Source organism: Thamnophis elegans, chromosome 8 (assembly GCF_009769535.1).
Source record: "Thamnophis elegans isolate rThaEle1 chromosome 8, rThaEle1.pri, whole genome shotgun sequence".
Classification (NCBI taxonomy): Eukaryota; Metazoa; Chordata; class Lepidosauria; order Squamata; family Colubridae; genus Thamnophis; species Thamnophis elegans.
In genome coordinates this window covers 13,819,502-13,838,557 of record NC_045548.1, presented here as the reverse complement: position 1 = coordinate 13,838,557, position 19,056 = coordinate 13,819,502, and the positions used below count along the sequence as shown (strand labels likewise).

General features: G+C 36.4%; 1 protein-coding gene across 1 annotated transcript in view; it reads left to right on the top strand.

Annotated features, from left to right (window-relative positions):
• The window catches only part of RIPOR2 (RHO family interacting cell polarization regulator 2), a 75,952-nt gene that overhangs the window by 37,333 nt on the left and 19,563 nt on the right, over nucleotides 1-19,056 (top strand). The window contains 10 exon segments of the mRNA XM_032222250.1: nucleotides 321-476; nucleotides 1,408-1,486; nucleotides 2,210-2,233; nucleotides 2,856-2,909; nucleotides 6,455-6,604; nucleotides 7,902-7,965; nucleotides 13,848-13,891; nucleotides 14,698-14,823; nucleotides 17,840-17,988; nucleotides 18,366-18,495. Coding sequence (XP_032078141.1) covers nucleotides 321-476; nucleotides 1,408-1,486; nucleotides 2,210-2,233; nucleotides 2,856-2,909; nucleotides 6,455-6,604; nucleotides 7,902-7,965; nucleotides 13,848-13,891; nucleotides 14,698-14,823; nucleotides 17,840-17,988; nucleotides 18,366-18,495 — 976 coding nt within the window.

Here is a 19,056-nt window from a genome sequence, read left to right as displayed (position 1 = left end):
GAATATGTATGGTGTATTTTAATTTGTTGTTACTTCCACTAAATCTTTGCAATAGGTCATAGTGCAGATTTAAGTAAATGAATAAATGGAATGATAAAAGCACTGAACTTATTAGCAAGCTAAATATCAGATGCTGACTAGCCAATTGCCAGGATGGCTTCATAACCAATCACCTTTTACTTCTCTGGCAGGCAACATTATGTTTTTTCCTTGGAAACATTAGGGAATGCTGCTTAGAAAATATTAAAATATTCCACATGTATTTTCCACATGTAATGTATTTGTTTCCAAGAAAAAAACGCTTTCCATTTTCATTGCAGATGTAATTCCTTTATTGAGAATTCTCCTGCACTCAAAAAACCCCAAGCCAAAGTGAAGAAAGCACACCATTTGGGGCACAAAAGTAACAGCTCAACTAAGGAGCCGCAGCCTGAAAGAATGGAGGAAGTTTACAAGGCCTTGAAGAATGGATTGGAGTAAGAGCTTTTATTACTGCTGGATGTATTGCTCAAAAAGGAAAAAAAAAGTTTTGTGTGATAAACAAGAACTTATCTACTGATGTCAAAGATAGCTAATCAGTTTCCAACCAGCAAAAGTACCTAGTTTGTTGATAGCCTAAAGATTGATTTGCACAATCCGTAGGTATTTAGTCATCTGGATAGTTTCAGTCCAAAAGATGCCTCTTATCTTTCGGTTTTAGTGCATAATAGCTGCAAGAATCTCTACCTTTTGTTATTTCAGCTGATGCCCAAATGATTCTGTATTTAACTCTGGGGGATATGGCATGCTATGCTGATGTCTTGCATTTAGCATGGTTTGTAACAATAGTGAGGAAATATACAGTGGTATATTTCAGCCCAGTGATATTAATTAATTGTTGGTCAACTTACTTTAGGAATTGGGCGAGAGTAGAGTTATGTAGAGCTTTGTCAATTGTGTTTGAAAACTAAAAAGAATGGCATGTCCATTGTGATTTGGCTTTTATAAATGCACCTTTTTTCTAGTCTCCCTTCCATGCCTGCTGCAATTATTGCAATATACTAAAACATTGTAAGAATGAGAGAACCTGTCTCAAATAATATGTTTGTTAAGCAAACTGAAGTGTGATTCTGATGCGAGAGATTATTGCAGTTTTCTGTGGTCCTCTAAGGACACTGAACATAAGTGAGAAAGTTTTATGTATATGAGTAATTTTTATTTATATTTTATAAATCACATCTGCAAAATTTGACTTTTCTGTCTTTTTCCACAGATGAACTATATTTATGAGTAAAAGTATCTATTTCAGCCAAATATTTACTCTATAAAGAAAGAATGCTTAAGTCTTTAAAAAGTTACATTTTATTTATTTAGATTTATATGGGAATATAACATTGCTGATGTTTCAATTTTGTATTCTCTTTACAGTGAATATTTAGAAGTTCATCAAACAAAACTGGATAAATTAAGTAGTCAATTGAAGGACATGAAAAGAAATTCGCGGCTGGTATGCTTGTCTAAAGATTCAAAATAGTAGAGAACAATGTGCTAAACAAGGAAATTAAGAATTGGGTTTTAATGTTGGGATGCTGCATATGAAACTAAGGGCTCATTATGTTTTAAACAAATACAATACATATTCTGCCACTTCAGGCATTTGATTATAATATACCTATATTACCACATGATGTTGATATACCAGATCTTTGTTTTCACAAATATGTTTCCCCTTAGATCTATATCATACTATTCCAACATTTAGTTCAGTGAACAATGTATATCATTATTTTTGTATAATAATGACTTTTGTAAAGAGAGAAGAAGATATGGGAGGAAAGAGAGTTAATTCATTTGTAAAAACTCAGTACAGTACTTCAAAGTTATTGTAACCACTTTTCTCAAAATAGACAATTATGGTTGCATTTTTGTATATTAAATCTGTGTGGGCCACTCTATATAAATGATTACAACAATGTCAGGAAACCATTTTATCTCTTTGCCTATGCCTTTGCATGTAAACATTTTCTGGAAAATTTAGAACTGAATTTATGTTCCCCTATTTCTTCTCACCCTTAACTGTCTGAAAAAAATGCAATTTAAAAAATGATATTTATTTATTGCAGTTGTTTTCATTTTGGCTCAATTTGTTAGGACACTATGTTTAAAACTATCACATCTTCATTGAAAGAGTATCTTATTTTTAGTAATACATTCATTTCATTCATTTCAGGGGGTGCTGTATGAACTTGACAAGGTAAGTATTTTGTAATTACTATACTTCAATAGACAAATAATCTCAGTTATGTGTGGTAGCAGAAAAAAAATCTTCCTTCTAATTGGAAATTGTGGATGTTGTAGTCCCAACATATATTAAAATCTGGAGAAGGCTGCAGCATGGCATCTCATTAGTTAGAGAACTCATAAAGTAAAAAATCATATCATTTTTCCTTCATTTACTTGGCAAACACCACTTTCAGTCCACAAAATCAATTTCAAATAGTGAGTTGAAGATTCTTGTCTAAGATGATTACAGGGACATCTCAGTAAGTGCATAAAATATTGATTGAGTACAGTATGTGATTTGAAACCCTTTTATACAGTAACTTGAGATACATCTAATGGAACTGGGAAACCCTGTTTTGTCCAAATCCATTCGTGATTATTTCGTAAATTTAGAATGAAATTAAAAGCACTTTAATTCTGGTGTCTTCCTTGCCCAGATAGATAGACCTGAAGCTTCTCATTTTCAAGGAAGTAGTGAATTACTTTTGTATATCAACCTGGTCTTATATGAGAATATTAGACACAGAGAGAAGTATGCATTGATTCAGCTAAATTCAGATATCTGTTCTTATTTTGATTATTTTATTTTTCAGCAAATGAAAGCAATTGAAAGATATATGAGAAAGCTTGAGTTTCATATCAGTAAGGTAATTAATTTCCTTTCATTCTGTTTCCAACTTTGTTCTTCAAAAAAAGCCTGTCTAGCAATGCTGTATCTGGTAGTCTAGAGAAACCATCTCACAAAGCAGTTCTTTAGATAAACATAGATTAAGGCTTGCAAGTAATCTTATGTAAATTAGCAGAAGACTCTTGTACAGCCTATAAGGGAATTTGCCATGTTCCCCAAGGTGTTCTCATAGCAAGTCTGTTTCAAACTGACCTGAAACAAAAGGAAATGAGGTGAGATAACAGAATTAATGTACTATTAACAGCCTTATCTTTTCTTGCCTGAAGGATAAATACATTTCTAGATAGAACATTTCATTTTTGACAAAAACCTTGTCTTCCAACAGAGCTCTTAATTGTCATCCAATTGCCAGAATGTTTAAAATACCCCTATAGGGTCATCCCCTATTAATAATTCATTATTTCCCTGTCTATATATTTGCACGATACATAATATTTGCATGATACATAATATGCATGGAATCACATAGGCACGTTCAGAGAGTTGTTACTTCTCTTTCATTTGTACAATAAAATATTTCACACCACTAAGTGCAACAAAGCACTTTATTCAGTCATGCTGAGTGCCTATTGCTGAAGGCCATATTTTAGGACATGAGTCTCTATTGCTGCCATTTGTATTTTGAAAATGGTGCATGTAACTGAAATGAAATTAGCTGTAAGGCTGCTGCATGAGGCACTTGAATTATGTTTCCTTTTTTCTATAATAGTAGACGTCAAACAGTATAGAATTATCTTGTGGTGTTTTTTTTAAAAATGCAACCTTCTTTTATGGGACATTCAAAACGTAACCCTGTTATTTATTTCATGCTCATAAATCAAATATTCATCAAGAAAATAAATCCAAAATAGCATGTTTCCTGCTAGCAATCTCATGAGTGGGTACTTTGTGTTTGAGTCCCTCCCACTCAGAACAGTGATTTCAACGTTTTACATAAGACTGAGTTGCTACAGAACTAAATCCACATCCAAATTGCTTAGTATGTTAGCTTGTTGTTCTGTAACCCATGGTAACAAACCCATGGAGAACTTTATGTGAAGCAAGGCTTTTAGAAGAAAACACAAGCGATTGTAATTGAAAACATTTCAAGGAAAGTTGCACAACTTTTATCACTATGACAAGCAATCCGCATTCTGGTGAAAGCTTTGTGGTGAAAGCTGAGTCCTAAATTTAAGTTTTGAAAGGGAAGTAAAGGAAGGAAATGTGGCCATGACAGCTTTTGCATGTCACTGGTGGGTTTGTGGTAGATCTGCTCAAGCTGACAAGGAAAAAAATATGTACCATTTTGTGGTACATGTACAGCAGTCTTGTTAATAGAAGTAAAGACTATAACATGACAATTTTTATGGTCAGGTATTTTGTAGATTGTAGATTGTAGAAGTTTATTTATATGCCGCCCTTTTCCCTGGGGGGACTCAGGGCGGCTCACAACCCAAGGGGGAGGGGGAGACAACCTTTTAACATATAAGACAATACATAATTAAAAACACAACATTCATACCATTCGGGCGGGTTACAGTCTTAGCCCCAGGCCTGACGGGATAGCCAGATTCTGAGGGCTGTGCGGAAGGTCTGGAGGGTGGTGAGGGTACGAATCTCCACGGGGAGATCGTTCCATAGGGTCGGAGCTGCCACCGAGAAGGCTCTCCTCCGCGTAGTTGCCAGTCGGCATTGACCGGCAGATGGAACTCGGAGGAGGCCTAATCGATGAGATCTAATAGGTCGCGTGGAGGTAATTGGCAGTAGGCGGTCTCTCAAGTACCCAGATCCACTACCATGTATGGCTTTATGGGTGACAAGTAGCACCTTGAAGCGCACCCGGAGATCGACAGGTAGCCAGTGCAGCTCGCGGAGGATAGGTGTTATGTGGGTGAAGCGAGGTGCACCCACAATCGCTCGCGCGGCCGCATTCTGGACTAGCTGAAGTCGCCGAATACTCTGAATTTTGATCTTCAGATGCCATACTAGACCAATAAATAATAGTTTTGGTAATTACAAAGAGTTTATTTATAGGCATCTGTAGCTTACAGGAATCTACACCTTTTTCAATAAATATATCCTGCTGCTGGATCTGGATTGTTTCAGGCTACCATATCTGAGCTGCTAGTGCCCAAGGTTCATATATGACCATCATAACTTTGAATCAGTCATAGGTAACACCAGGATGGCTCCATTGTAACTTCAAAAGGACACTAAGCGACTAGTCATAGGTCAAGGACCTCCTGTATTCACTTTTTATAGTGCTTTGTTTGGGTCTGTCTGGTATGTAAAATCTGTTAAGTCTCTTGCATTCAGTTATTTTTTGTTGTTCCTGGAAACTATTCCCATGCATATTAAAGGTACTACATATTTTTCACTCATTGCATATCTTTGTGCAGTATCCTACTACAATGTTTCAGAAAGTCTTCTAATCATTAGAAAAATAGAAAAAGGTTAGAGTACAATGGGGAATCAATAAAAATCAAGTCTCTAGCTTCCTGTGAATGGAAATGTTTTCTATTTATACCAAAGTGTCATACATAATGTACTGTAGGAAATGATAATTGTGTGATTTGGTCTTGCAAGAAATATATTGTAGCAGTAGCAGTTAGACTTATATATCGCTTCATAGGGCTTTCAGCCCTCTCTAAGCGGTTTACAGAGTCAGCATATTGCCCCCAACAATCTGGGTCCTCATTTTACCCACCTCGGAAGGATGGAAGGCTGAGTCAACCCTGAGCCGGTGAGATTTGAACAGCAGAACTGCAGAACTGCAGTCAGCTGAAGTAGCCTGCAGTGCTGCATTTAACCACTGCGCCACCTCGGCTCCTATTGTACCTACATAGAAGGAACATAAGGAATGTTTTGCTATTTAAATGGCAGAACAATTCTATGAGTAGTTCTTGGGACCACATTTCCTTTTATTTCTTGTCTGGAAGTTAGCTTCACTAAGCATAGTGGGCCTCTGTTCCAAAGAAATAAGCATAAAATTAATCTGTAATAATTTATCTGGTAGGAAAAAAAACATTTGGGCTTTGATTTCCAATTTTTGTTTAGTAGGAGATCTTATATTGGCAAGAATGTAATATTCTCCTTTTCTTCTTAAGCAAACGTTTTTGTATACTACAGTAACATGTTGCTGCTGTCGTTTACTTATTCTGAAAATTAAATCAAATTATAAGAAATTATTAAATGCAGGTATTATTAGTGTTGAAAGAAACCTTAATGAAAAATGTTTGCATAAAATTTAAATGGCTCAGCATAATAATTGTTCATTATTCCCCATTATTCATTGGGAAAACTGAGATACTAAATTTTGAAAAATAGTTGTGAGACAAGAGAATGATGTCCTTTACGCAGATAATTATTTTCCATACAAAGACACCACTAGCACTGAAATTGTTTGCCCATTTTCCCCTATGAATTACTATATTTTCACCTGAATAATTCATACATCTTTCTATTGGTTTCGATTGTTTTTTTTTTCCTCCAACCTCTCAGTTTTGCTGTTTTTCTTCCTATCAGGTAGATGAACTCTTTGAAGCCTACTGTATCCAAAGGCGGCTTCGTGATGGTGCCAGCAAAATGAAGCAAGCCTATGGGTTGTCCCCTGCTAGCAAGGCAGCTCGAGAGAGTTTATCAGAAATCAATAAAACCTATAAAGAATATACCGAGGTATAAAATGATCTACGTTTTCTTTAGACTTTCTAGATTGAAATTTTGCAATTATTGCAATAGAAAGATTCAATTGTTGTGAAAAAAATAGATTATGGATTTTTTTTTAAAAAATGTATTTACAGTGAAAATTATTAAATGTATGCGGCATTGTGTATTTTGCCATAAAAAATAGCCTGTTTAGCACATGAGGTTTGATTCCAAAAAAAAGTGCTTTAGACCAAACTTAAGCAAGATTGTAGGAATGAAACAAAATGTTAAAAAGTTATATTTATGTGGTTACTTAAAAAGCACATCTAAATTCTATTAAAGTAACCAAAATATCTTTACAATCCCCAAGGCATGTCACATCTTTTGAGTAGCCCTAAGGTTTGGAAATTGAAAGTTGAAAAATTTGACACACCCACTAGGAACCCAACAGGATCCATTTGGAATTCATTAAAGCCACTATATCTATTTTCTAGAAAAATGCTTCTACAGTTTGAGATGCTACACAATTTCAGGAAAAGGCACTATAGTTTTAAAAGCTGTAGGCCAGTGCACCATTTTAAAATCAAATCTGAAACATTGTGTTGAAGTCACTGCAATTAATAGTTTGTAAAGCGAAGGTCCCCTTCAAGAATGAAGGATTTAAGGACATTTGATTCACTCGGAGTGGAATATTAACATTCCAGCAGATATTAGATAGGATTTGCCTCTTCTTCAAGCATGACTATTTTAGTAATTTTGATTAATATCAGTTTCTTAAATTTTGGTGTAGAATTGATCATATATCTAGGAATACATGTTTACTTAGTAAAGTTAAATGTTTTATAATATGTGATGTAAGTATAATAATTTATAATACAACATGATTACCAAAATGAACAGCACTTTGATGTGGTACTTAATGCAAATGCTTAGTCCTAAGTATAAAGAGTGCCTGTGTTTGTATTTCATTGGGTATTTTACAATTGAAAGCAACTGTTCATATAGTTTTCCAAATGTCCTGCTGGAATATTTGAACCTATGGGTAGATAAAATGGTTGCTTATATGATTCATTTTAATAAAACTCAATGATCTGGAAGAAACTATTGGATTTTGATCCCTGGGTAACCAGGAAGGCATGATTTCCAAGGGAGCACTGATTTTTTTCCCACCCGTTAACTATTATTGTAAACTCAACCAAGGCCTACTTCAGAAATCATGACACTATAATTAGTGGTAATGAACACAGTTCAATGTGTTTTTAAGGTACCTTTATATAGTTCATTTGGAATAGTTGATCTGATATTAGTCTTCTGTTTTCCTACACAGAACATGTGTGCCATTGAAGGAGAGCTGGAAAATTTAATGGGGGAGTTCTGCATCAAGATGAAAGGTAAATTAATTGTCTTGACCCTCATGCCATTTTTTACACAAAAGATCTCAGCAAGGGATCTCTGTGTGTGGTTTCTGACAGCACAGAGAGGACAGTTCAATTTAGATAAGAGGTTTGTTGTCTCTCACTCACCTCTTTGGGTATAAAGATTTCCAAATGTTTCCGCTGTGTTTCTAAATTGAAATGTCTCATGTTAATTGAAATAGCAAGCATTTAGAGCAAATTTTATAAAGTTTTTGTCTTGTTTAAAGATATGGGTAAAAAGGTTTAAGATCAAAAATTATAGTTAAAAGATGCTTATTTTTTGCATATATTTTATTATGCAATTAATCCTATTGTAGAGCTAAAAAAAGTCTGCTACAAATCGTAAATATTGATATTACTTTTTATGAGATCAATATTTGACTAATTAAAAAGATAAACACCTCTGGAGCATACTGTATACTTAGAATTGCATGAATAAATAGTTGGTAGGTATTAAAGATATCCATATCTCTCTCAATTTATTAGTGCGAGTGGAACAGAAGCGTCTTTAGTAGACAATATTGCCTCTTGAGAAATTTGTGAATTTATAATTTAACATTCTTTTTCCCTTGAAAGTCACTTCAATTCATATATAGACTGAATTTCATACATCAATAGAAAAACTTGACAATTGTTAACTTGGAGCATACTAAGAGACCCTTGTATATCTGTTGATATTTTGAGGGTTCTTGTTTTAGATTTTGGCTGCTTTCCTCTCTTCTTTTGTCCCCTCTCTTCTCCTCTCCACTTGTGGTGAAATAAAATACACCACAAAAATAGAAAAGGGCATTTCTTTCCTTGAAAACTTAATTTCTGTCACTTTTTTAACTTTCCAAAATCAAAAGTGCTGATCACTCTTTTGCTGTTTATTCCAAAAAAAGATTTAAAATCTTAAACTTATACAGGTAGTCTTCAATGTATGTAACTGAGCCCAGAATTATGGTCATAACTCATGGAGACCCCTCATCTTAATTAATCCTTAATTAACTTATAAATGAAAATCTGTGGGACTCTATAGATACCTATTGCAATATATTACTTAAATAAGTATCAAATTATGAAATTTTAATTGTCCAAGGAGAGATTTACATGTATTTGATACTCAATCTAGTGTCACCAAAGTAGTTACTTCTAATTGCAGACAGGGCCATAAAATTATTTATTTTTTTAGAAGCTTTCTCCCTGAAGTATTTGTCTATGTCACATCCTAATGTACTTAGAAAAGAGAAATATGCAAAATCTGAATTTCAGCAGTATTACTTATCTTTGATGTTTTCATTTTTCAAATGGTACTTTTTATGATTACGATAAATGAAATGCAATGATTTAGGCTACATTTTCTGATATCTGCGTAAGGATCTGTTTCTCAACATCTGAGTACTCACTAGAGGATGGGTGCTTTTCGTCTCAGCATATTGTTATTGTAGAGGATTCATTTTTCTTTCAGCATTAACCTAAATCATGCATTGCAATAAAGTGAGCATATAGATTCCCAGCAAGAGTAGGAATGGATATGAACGCTAGCAGCAGGTACATTTGTAGGAAGTGGATCTTTAACTTTAACAATACTTAGCATGATTTAATATGAAATATAAAGCTTTGAATGTTAACCTTTAAAGGTATGTTGGAGCAGTTCCATAGCAAGTTAATGCAGCAGCATTTCTAAGACCAGTGTTCCTTAAGGAAAAAAACCCTTGTTATTCATTTTAATTTGTTTTCTCCCCATTCAGAAATATATGTGCTTATGGGCAAGTACCGTTTCCCCGAAAATACAAACTCTCCTGAAACTAACACCTTGTCACATTTTTCACGCGGGCAAAAATATAAGCCCATCCCCGAAAATAAGCCCCCTGGACAATACCCCCCCTCCAGCCAGGCAGAAACACCACTCACCGACCTAGCGGTATCCTGAAGGCACCAAGCCGTGGGAGCCGGGGAGGGAAGGCGCTCACATTCCTTGGTGCCTTCGGGATACCGCTAGGTTGGGGAGTGGCATTCTGCCTGGCTGGAGGGGGGAGTTGCCGGGCGGCTGCTCTCTTGCGAGCGGGCTCCCGAAGAGCCGGCACAGCCTCTGGGCGAAGCAGCCATGAGGTGACCATGCTCACAAGAAGTCGCCCGGCAAACCCCCTCTCTAGCCGGGCAGAGGAGCATTCACTGACCTAGGGGGTATCCCTAAGGCGCCAAAGCACGTGGCGCTCTGCCCGCTCCCCAGCTCCCGTGGCTTGGCAAATTTGGGATATCCCCTAGCTCAGTCCATGGAGCTCTGGCTGGCTGGAGAGGGGGGGTTGCGTGAGCGCCTGTTCCGTCCCCGCTGCGCTCCGAGCATGACTTCTTCTTCGGCTTTCAAACTCCAAAACTCGGCTGCCGAGTCTTCCAGCAGCGGCCACTCTAAGAGTGCACTCTACGGTTGTGGGCTGGCTGCCAGATAGAGTCTTCCAGACAGAGAGTCTCCCAGCAGCCAGCCCACAACCATAGAACGCACTCCTAGAGCGGCCACTGCTGGAAGACTCTGCAGCCGAGTTTTGGAGTTCGGAAGCCGGAGAAGAAGTTATGCTCGGAGTGCAGTGGGGGTGGACCAGGCGCTCATGCAACCCCCCACTCCAGCCGGGCAGTGCCAAGCCGCGGGAGCAGGCAGAGCGCCACGTACCTTGGCGCCTTATGAATACCCCCTAGGTCAGTGAATGGCGCTCTGACTGGCTGGAGAGGGGGTTTGCCGGGCAGCTGCTCGTGAGCGTGGTCACCTCATGGCTGCTTCGCCCCTGAGGCTGTGCCCAGCTCTTCGGGAGCCAGTTCGCAAGGGAGCAGCTGCTTGGCAACCCCAAAACAATAAGCCCTCCCCCTATAATAAGCCCAAGGCCATATTTCGTGGGACAAAAGAAAATAAAGCCCTGTTTTATTTTCGGGGAAACACGGTAACAAAAATCAAACTATAACATTAAAGGAAATCCCTCTGCAGAGTATTAGTAAATGTTTCAAGTCTATAAATACTAAACAAATAAGAATTTTAATGTTAATGTTAATATCAACCCAATGGAAAATAATTTCGTTCTGGGATTTAGACTGATGCTGAAAGTCTTAAGATATGATACATATTTCTAGCTGGAAGAAGCTATCTTCTTAGCTTTAAAAAGTGAATAAGAATTTCATTTGCCCAATAAATGCCCATAGTTTCCTTGCCTGAATAAATAATAAATATGTGATATTAGAAAGAAAGACAGTCCACGTACATTAATCATCCTTGGTCTCAGGAAAGCCGATTCTTATTTTTGTCTGTGATCTAGAATTTCTTGATGAAATAGGAATTATTATTGTATTTTGTATTTATTTATTGCTGAATACATAGAAAAGTATTTTTGTGGGGAGAGATCTTGGACTTGGGTTGCTAATATTATATATTATCAGTTTTCATTAAGTTGTGTCTTTGGAAATGCATCTATTGCATTTTAAATAACATAGCCAAGTCCCATTCTCTCCCCCGTCCCCCATTATTAACAGTATTTCCATTGTGTTATTAGCTGTTGGCATAAGCCATGTGCAACTTTCCAGGTATTGTATTCTATATCCCATAGCCCTGAACGAATTTGGATAGTAGAAAAGATCAATGGGAGTTGCACTCTTAATATCTGCCAGAGAAACAGTAGGCTGTCTATTAACATGGCAGCTATTTATGAGTCACACATGCATTTTGTGCTTTAAAGGTGATAATAAACAGTGAGTATCTCATAATAACTTACTAAAAGGCTTAGTAAAAGAGTAGACTTACTTTCAGTCTCTCCAGGCAATTACTTTTTTTGATGCAAATATGGCACTTTTTAAAATCCCTGTTCTGTTGTGAAATGTACTATGTTTTAAAGGACATCTTGATGAAAATGTAACGAGAAATCATGATTTCTCATGATTTCGGATTGATTTCTGTCAATTAGATTCATATCCCAACCCTTCTTTTTGTATAGTGTGCCAAAGGAAACTGAAAACTTTTGTTTCTAATTTAAGTTAATTTTCCATTAATGCCAGCTAAAGAAAGGTAATTTGTTTAGGCCAGAGAAGATAACCTGGCTACATGTCCAGCTGTTCCCATTCTTCTTTTCTTACATATTCTCTTGTTCCCTCAGTTGCTGTTACCCCATTTTCTTAAAAGGCCCTAATTCAGATGGATGCATAAATCATGTTGTCTGATTCTTTTGTTTGACTTTAAGCATATTCAATAGTTCTATGCTGGACTAGTATTTCATGAAAGGAATAGACATCCATAGAATTGCAGTAAGAAGGATAGGTGGGTCTAGTGCCTAAGGCACCAGGCTAGAAATAAAAAAAAAACCATGAGTTCTAGTCCTGCCTTGGGCATAGAACTAGATGGGTGATCTTGGGCCAGTCACTTTTTTTCAGCGCTAGGAACAAGGCAGTGACAAATCATTTCTGAAATCTTGCCATGAAAACTGTAAAACTGTCCATACAGTTGCCAGGAGTCAAAATTGGCTTGAAGGCACCCTCTTCCTCCCCTAAGAAAAGCCTTATTGCAAGATAGCACAAAAATTAAATGGTTCCAATAATTGCAACGTTGAATGGCTGGGAAGAAGAAGGATCTGAACCAGGTTTACCTCTCATGACTGGTGCTTAATATTGTATCATCAACATCATCTTCATCATCTGTAGTGTTTGATTATCTACAAAACTAAGGGCACTTATTGTCATACTTTTTAATAAACTTCCCCTAAAGCATTTGATTGAGGTTAAAGAGTAGTTATAATTAATGTAGATTACAAATAAATATTTTAAAAAACTAAACCATTAAAAAATTTATGAGGGACTGCTGCCACCTAGAGATCAAAAAGTTTGTTCCAATGTCAATAGAATTTCCTTGCTGCTCCATACAGTTAAAACCCAATCCCTTCACTGTAGTATTTTATTTTGGGGAGGGGGGGGAGACAGAGAGGAAGGGAAAGGGGAGAGAGAGACTTAGATGAAGGGAAGAAGGGAGAGACTCTTAGATGAGAGTTTTAGTAGATACTTAGTGTTAAGTCAAGAAAAGTCGTGATTTTTGCATTGGTCAGATTGCTAGAATATTGAATGCAATTATAAACACCACATTTCAGAAAGACATTGACAACCTAAAGGATATAGGAACTGTACTGATAAAGTGCTAGGAAAGAAAAATCTGAGGAACTGTGAATTCTACTTACCGTTAACTGTAGAATCGTTTTTTGCTCCAGAGAAAATTCTGTGAAAATAGTTTGCAACTCAGGAATTTCAAACCAATCTTTAAAAGTAAAAGAAGGTCCATATTAATTGGATTTAATGTGTATTCAAAAAAATAAACATAGTAAAAAGTGTCCCTTTCTGTTCACTTTAGATCTATATAATGATACCTATTTCTAGATACAGAGTTGCCCAGTGGTTAACGTGAGAAAATGAATGATATTACTTCCAATGAGAAGTGAAAACTAAATGCATCCCTTATTTGAACAGACATTAGTTTCTTCATATGAATTTGAAAGTTATATTTTACATTAATACACAGATTGTGCCAAATGGGCATGCAGAATTCAAGAAGTTAGTTGCTGATAATTGAATAGTGTTCTCATGCATTATATTAACCCTTGTAATAGCAAGCAATCAGGTTTCAGTCACTACTATTCTCAGTCCTTCAGAGAAGGTAAATGGGAAAACAATCATTTCTGTTAATGAAAAGAGAATAAAAGTTCCTCTGAAAGTTGCTCTCTTAGATTCATAAGTGCTCTGGCAACATTGTAGGGTGTTGTCGTTAATATATAAGGGGACAACGCAAACATTTCATCTGAACCACTTCTCAAGCATAAGCATTTCACCTAGAACAGTTTTTAAATGTTTTTGGCTTCTAGGTCTGGCTGGCTTTGCTCGACTTTGCCCTGGAGACCAGTATGAGGTAAGTAACTTTGTAAATGTCATCTTCCATCATGCATTTCTTACTGTTCTCATGTCCTGTACAGCAAGAAAGGTCCCACTATTCTGTGTTTATGGATGAATGCACTCTGAACAGTTCCCACATAAAGACTATGAGACTGGTCCCAGAGAGCTGATTGATGCCTTCCAAGATAACAACAGATCTTTCTTTAGCTTTGTCTTGGAAGCATGTCAGCAGTCTCTAAATATTTTATTCTTGGCATAGATCCTTTCCCTCTTGTGGCTTCAAATCTAACCAGGACAGGCTGAGTACAGCAGATCAATAGTTCAAGTCGACTGCCTTTTTCCCCCCAAAGACAGATATTTTATTTTACCAACAAATAGTAAAGTGGAAAATTTAGAACAAAGAACAAGAACGAAGTCATATCTCTAATCTGAATACTTTGTGATTCTGCACTTATGTGTCATGTTGTAATGCTTCATGAAATAATATTTATGTTGACAACCTTATATAGCTATTGTTTGTTTATTTATTTATTTATTTATTTATTAGATTTGTTTGTTGCAACCCATCTCACTTTAAGGTGATTCTCTTTCTCTTCTTTGTGTTGTTCTAGGGTGATGTATTAAGAATTCGATCCAGTTTTTTCCTTGGAAATATATGATTTGCATTATTTTCCAATCCAAAATATAACCACTTCTGTAATGCATTGAAGCAAATCCATTAGTTCTGTTAGGTTCTTCACTCATTGTGGTTGATTCAGAATGGGAGAATAAGAACAAAGTATATATGAACATGATCAGTGACATCACGTTTTGTTTTCACAGATTTTCATGAGGCATGGCCGTCAAAGATGGAAACTAAAAGGCAAAATAGAAGTCAATGATAAGCAAAGTTGGGATGGAGAAGAAATGATCTTCCTTCCCCTTATTGTTGGGTTAATCTCCATTAAGGTATTGATGTATTGTTTTCTTATTAAGTACATTGTCTGCCTTTCTGTTTTTAAAACAGTTGCAAATATAAAAGGTGACCTCAAAATGGGTGAAGTTAAGATCAATTAACACTTAAAGGCTTTAGAAAATAAATGGATTTTCCTAAAAAAAGCTTTTCTAAATATAGCTGTAATAGCAATAGCATTTAGACTTCTATACCTCTTCACAGTGCTTTACAACCCTCTCTAAGTGGTTTACAGAGTCAGCATGTTGTCCCCAACAATCCGAGTCCTCATATAGTAATATAATTATACCTGATATTGTCAGCACTCTTAGGAAACAGGACTAGGTGAACTAATTCTATTTATTGTAAGGCTACATTAACAGAATCTTGCAAATCTGAAAGTACAAACTTCCCACCTGCCACTTTTAACTGCCTGAGCTATGAGGACAGATCTTTTCTCAGTTTCTTTCTCTGCTGTTCAGTGATTGCGGGCTCCTGCTTCTCTTATCTGATTGTTTCCTAAGGAACATCTCCCCTCTTTCCTTAAAACCACTAATGCATTCCATTAGAAATATTGATCTATAGAGAATAAGCAATGTCATTCTGGTTTCCTTTAATTCACTGAATGTATTGATAATATATTTTGCATGCATCTACATATTTTATTGTGAAATTCTATTGAGAAAAAACTAGTCAGGGAAGGACACTTGGTGTTTGTAGCTTCATTTATGTGAATTAGTTTCCTGTAATTTTCAAGAGATTACTTCCACTTGGGAATTTGTTCTTCTATACAGATATTCTTGACCTATGACCATAACTGAGCCCAGAATTACGATTATAAGTCATTGCAGTAGTTGAGTGATTCATCACCCCTGTTTTTTCCAGCATTTTTTCCAGCAGTCATTAAGTAGCCATCGTAATTTTAAAATCAGGATAAGTAACTTGGGGGGGGGAGAGTCCCCACTAAGTGACCATCATGTCAAAGACTTATCAGTATTACAGAGCACAATTAGAAGTTTCATATATCATTTCTAAGATGATGCTTATCAGTTGAATATTCAAATGAAGTATTAAATGCAAAAGAATCAAGTAATAAAATGTTAAGTGTGTCTGCAAAGTAAACCTTTTCAATTGAACGGATAAACACAAACATCTTTCCATTTTTTAAAAAGATACTTTCAGTGATTTTTATTTGAGTATAAAAGAGATTCTGCAATTTATACTTTTTACTTCAAACTATTTTCTTTTATTCTATCAGACTAATTAACAGAAGAAAAATTACCATATTTTTCAGAGTATAAGATGCATCTTTTCCCCCTAAAAAAGAGGCTGAAAATCTGGGTGCATCTTATACACTGAATACAGCATTTTTGGCCTTCCCAAACCCCACCCCTGTGTATTCCACTTTTCACAAAAATGGACATGCAGAGGGTTTGGGAGGCCTGCAAAGTGCTCCTGGGGGCTGGGGAGGGCAAAAGCAAGCAAAAAACGGGCCATTTTTTGCTAATACCCCCACAGCCCCAAGGAGTACTCTACAAATCTTCCCAAGCCTATGCGTGCCCTGTTCTTTTGCAAAAAATGGGGCCGTTTTTGTGAAAAATGGGTTGTTTTTTCTTTGTTTTTGACCCAGCCCCTAGGAGCACTCTACAAGCCTCCCAAAACCTATGCATGCCCTGTTTTTTGCAAAAAATGGGCTTGTCTTTGCGAAAAACGGGGCATTTTTTGCCCATTCCCCCCCCCCCAAGCCCACAGGAGTACTCTACAAGCAGTGGAGAAATTCATTTTTTTTACTGGTTTGGTGGGCGCAATGTGGCTTGATGGGCATGGCAGGGGAAGGATACTGCACAATCTCCATTCCCACCCCACTCTGGGACCAGCAGGAAGTGGCATTTGCCAGTTCTCCAAACTACTCAAAATTTCCGCTACCAGTTCTCCAGAACCTGTCAGAATCTGCTGGATTTTACCCCTGTGTACAAGCCTCCCAAAGCCTATGCATGCCCTGTTTTTTCCCCCAAAAAATGGGCTTGTTTTTTGCTTGTTTTTGCCCCAGCCCCCAGGAGAACTTTTCAGGCCTCTGAAGCTCTCTGCATGCCCCATTTTTCACAAAAAGGGAGGCATGCAAAGGGTTGGAGAGGCCTGCAGAGTGTAAAAACTTTTTTTTTATTTACCTCTTTAAAATCTTGGTGCATCTTATACTCTGGTGCATCTTATAGTCCGAAAAATACAGTATATGTGTATTAACTATAGTAGAACATCACTATTAATAATCAAAATAATATGTTTAAGAACAGTAACATTGAATCAGTAACAACTAAAAGAGCATTGACTTTTGCAGTGCCATAAGAGATTAAGGTTTTTGTTTGCAAGCTGTATCATCTGCATATAAAGAGGAATATTCTTTATATGCTATTGTTCTGGTATATAAGTCAGGCAGCATTAGTGAAAGAAGAGTTAGAAATGGTGAGATTGTTTTGGAAATGCAGGCATTTATACAATAATGTCATATTCATGACAATTTATTATTATTATTTTATATAAAACCCAGCTACTTTGTCCAGTTTTTAAAAACAGTACCTTTTGGCACTCTTTACCTGTGCCATAGTCTTACATACTAGATTTTCCCCCTATTGTTACTTCCTCATTCATTCATTCATTGAAGTTTCCCACAAATAAATTATTATAATTAGCTTTTATGACTCTGAACTGTGTAAATAATGTACCATTAGTAATATATTGTAAGAAAACTGACCTAAATGTGTAAGTGGATTTCAGCTTTCTGTTTTATGGCAAAAATAAAATATCATCCATGCAAATATGAAGTCCTGTGTAAATCTGAAGCATTTTAGTATCCTTGTAATTTTCACATACTAATACACAATAATAACATGCAAGTCCCAGTACTACTTGCTCTTCTGAACAAACAATGTGGTCTTAGAAGGATTAATATTTGATATGTGAAGATGCTACTGAAATAATGAGCTGTTAATTGACAATTATTTTGTTCCTAATTATTAACACTAATTTGTTCCAAAGGTCACAGAATTAAAAGGTCTTGCCACTCATATTTTGGTTGGAAGTGTTACTTGTGAAACGAAAGACTTGTTTGCTGCTCAGCCTCAGGTTGTCGCTGTGGATATCAATGACCTTGGGACAATAAAGCTGAATCTGGAAATCACTTGGCAGTAAGTAAAGATGGCTTTTTGGACAGCCATCATCATTTCAAGTCAACTGTTGTTCCAGTAACATCAGCAACAGAAAATAAAATTATGGGATATACGTCTCCTGAACTGGCACTTTAAATAATAGAGTGTTTAAGGAGCAAGCTGGTATTGTAGGTTATTTTTGAATGGCACCCACAGATAATATGCACTGAAAATGTGAAATGAAAATATATACAAGAATACTATTTTGTGAACCTGTTTTACAATGTACAGAACTTCACTAGAAAAAAGATGAATTGCTCATGCTGTAATATCTTAAGTGAAAAGAAAACCTTGTAATTCAGTAGAATAACAGTTTAATGATGATTCAGTCTAATAATAGATTTATACTTTTGCAGTCCATTTGATGTGGAAGACATTACCCCATCAACAGGCAACACAAGCAAAGCATCAGCTATTCAAAGAAGGATGTCCATTTATAGTCAAGGCACCCCAGAAACACCAACTTTCAAGGATCAGTCATTCTTTGTAAGTGATAGCAAAAACAATTAGTGGCTAAGTAGCATGGTCTGCTCAATTTTGTTTGAGATAACAGAAAGGGGGGGTAAAGGAAAAAGAGAAAATTGGCAAAAGTTATTTTTTTCTATCCCCTAGCCTATTCCCTGATCTAGTATGGAAGATCCTGTAAAGTTTCCATATGTGATATGGCTAATGTGAATCCCACCATTTCTTTTTTTAGGAAAAAAAGGTGTGATATTTCCCCCTTATAGACAAAGGGCCTTTTTCGTGTGAGAAGCTTCCATAAAAGCTCATTTAGTTTGCACTTTGGTTCTGAAGTTTTGCACTATATTTTCTTATCAATCTATACCAAGGGTAGTCAACCTTTTTATACCTACCGCCCACTTTTGCATCTGGTAGTAGTAAAATTTTCTAACCGCCCACCATTTCCACAGTAATGGTGATTTATAAAGTAGGGAAGTAACTTTATAAAATTTATAAAGCAGAGTTACAGCAAACCCCTACTGCCCACCATGAAAGCTGGAACGCCCACTAGTGGGCGGTAGGGACCAGGTTGACTACCACTGATCT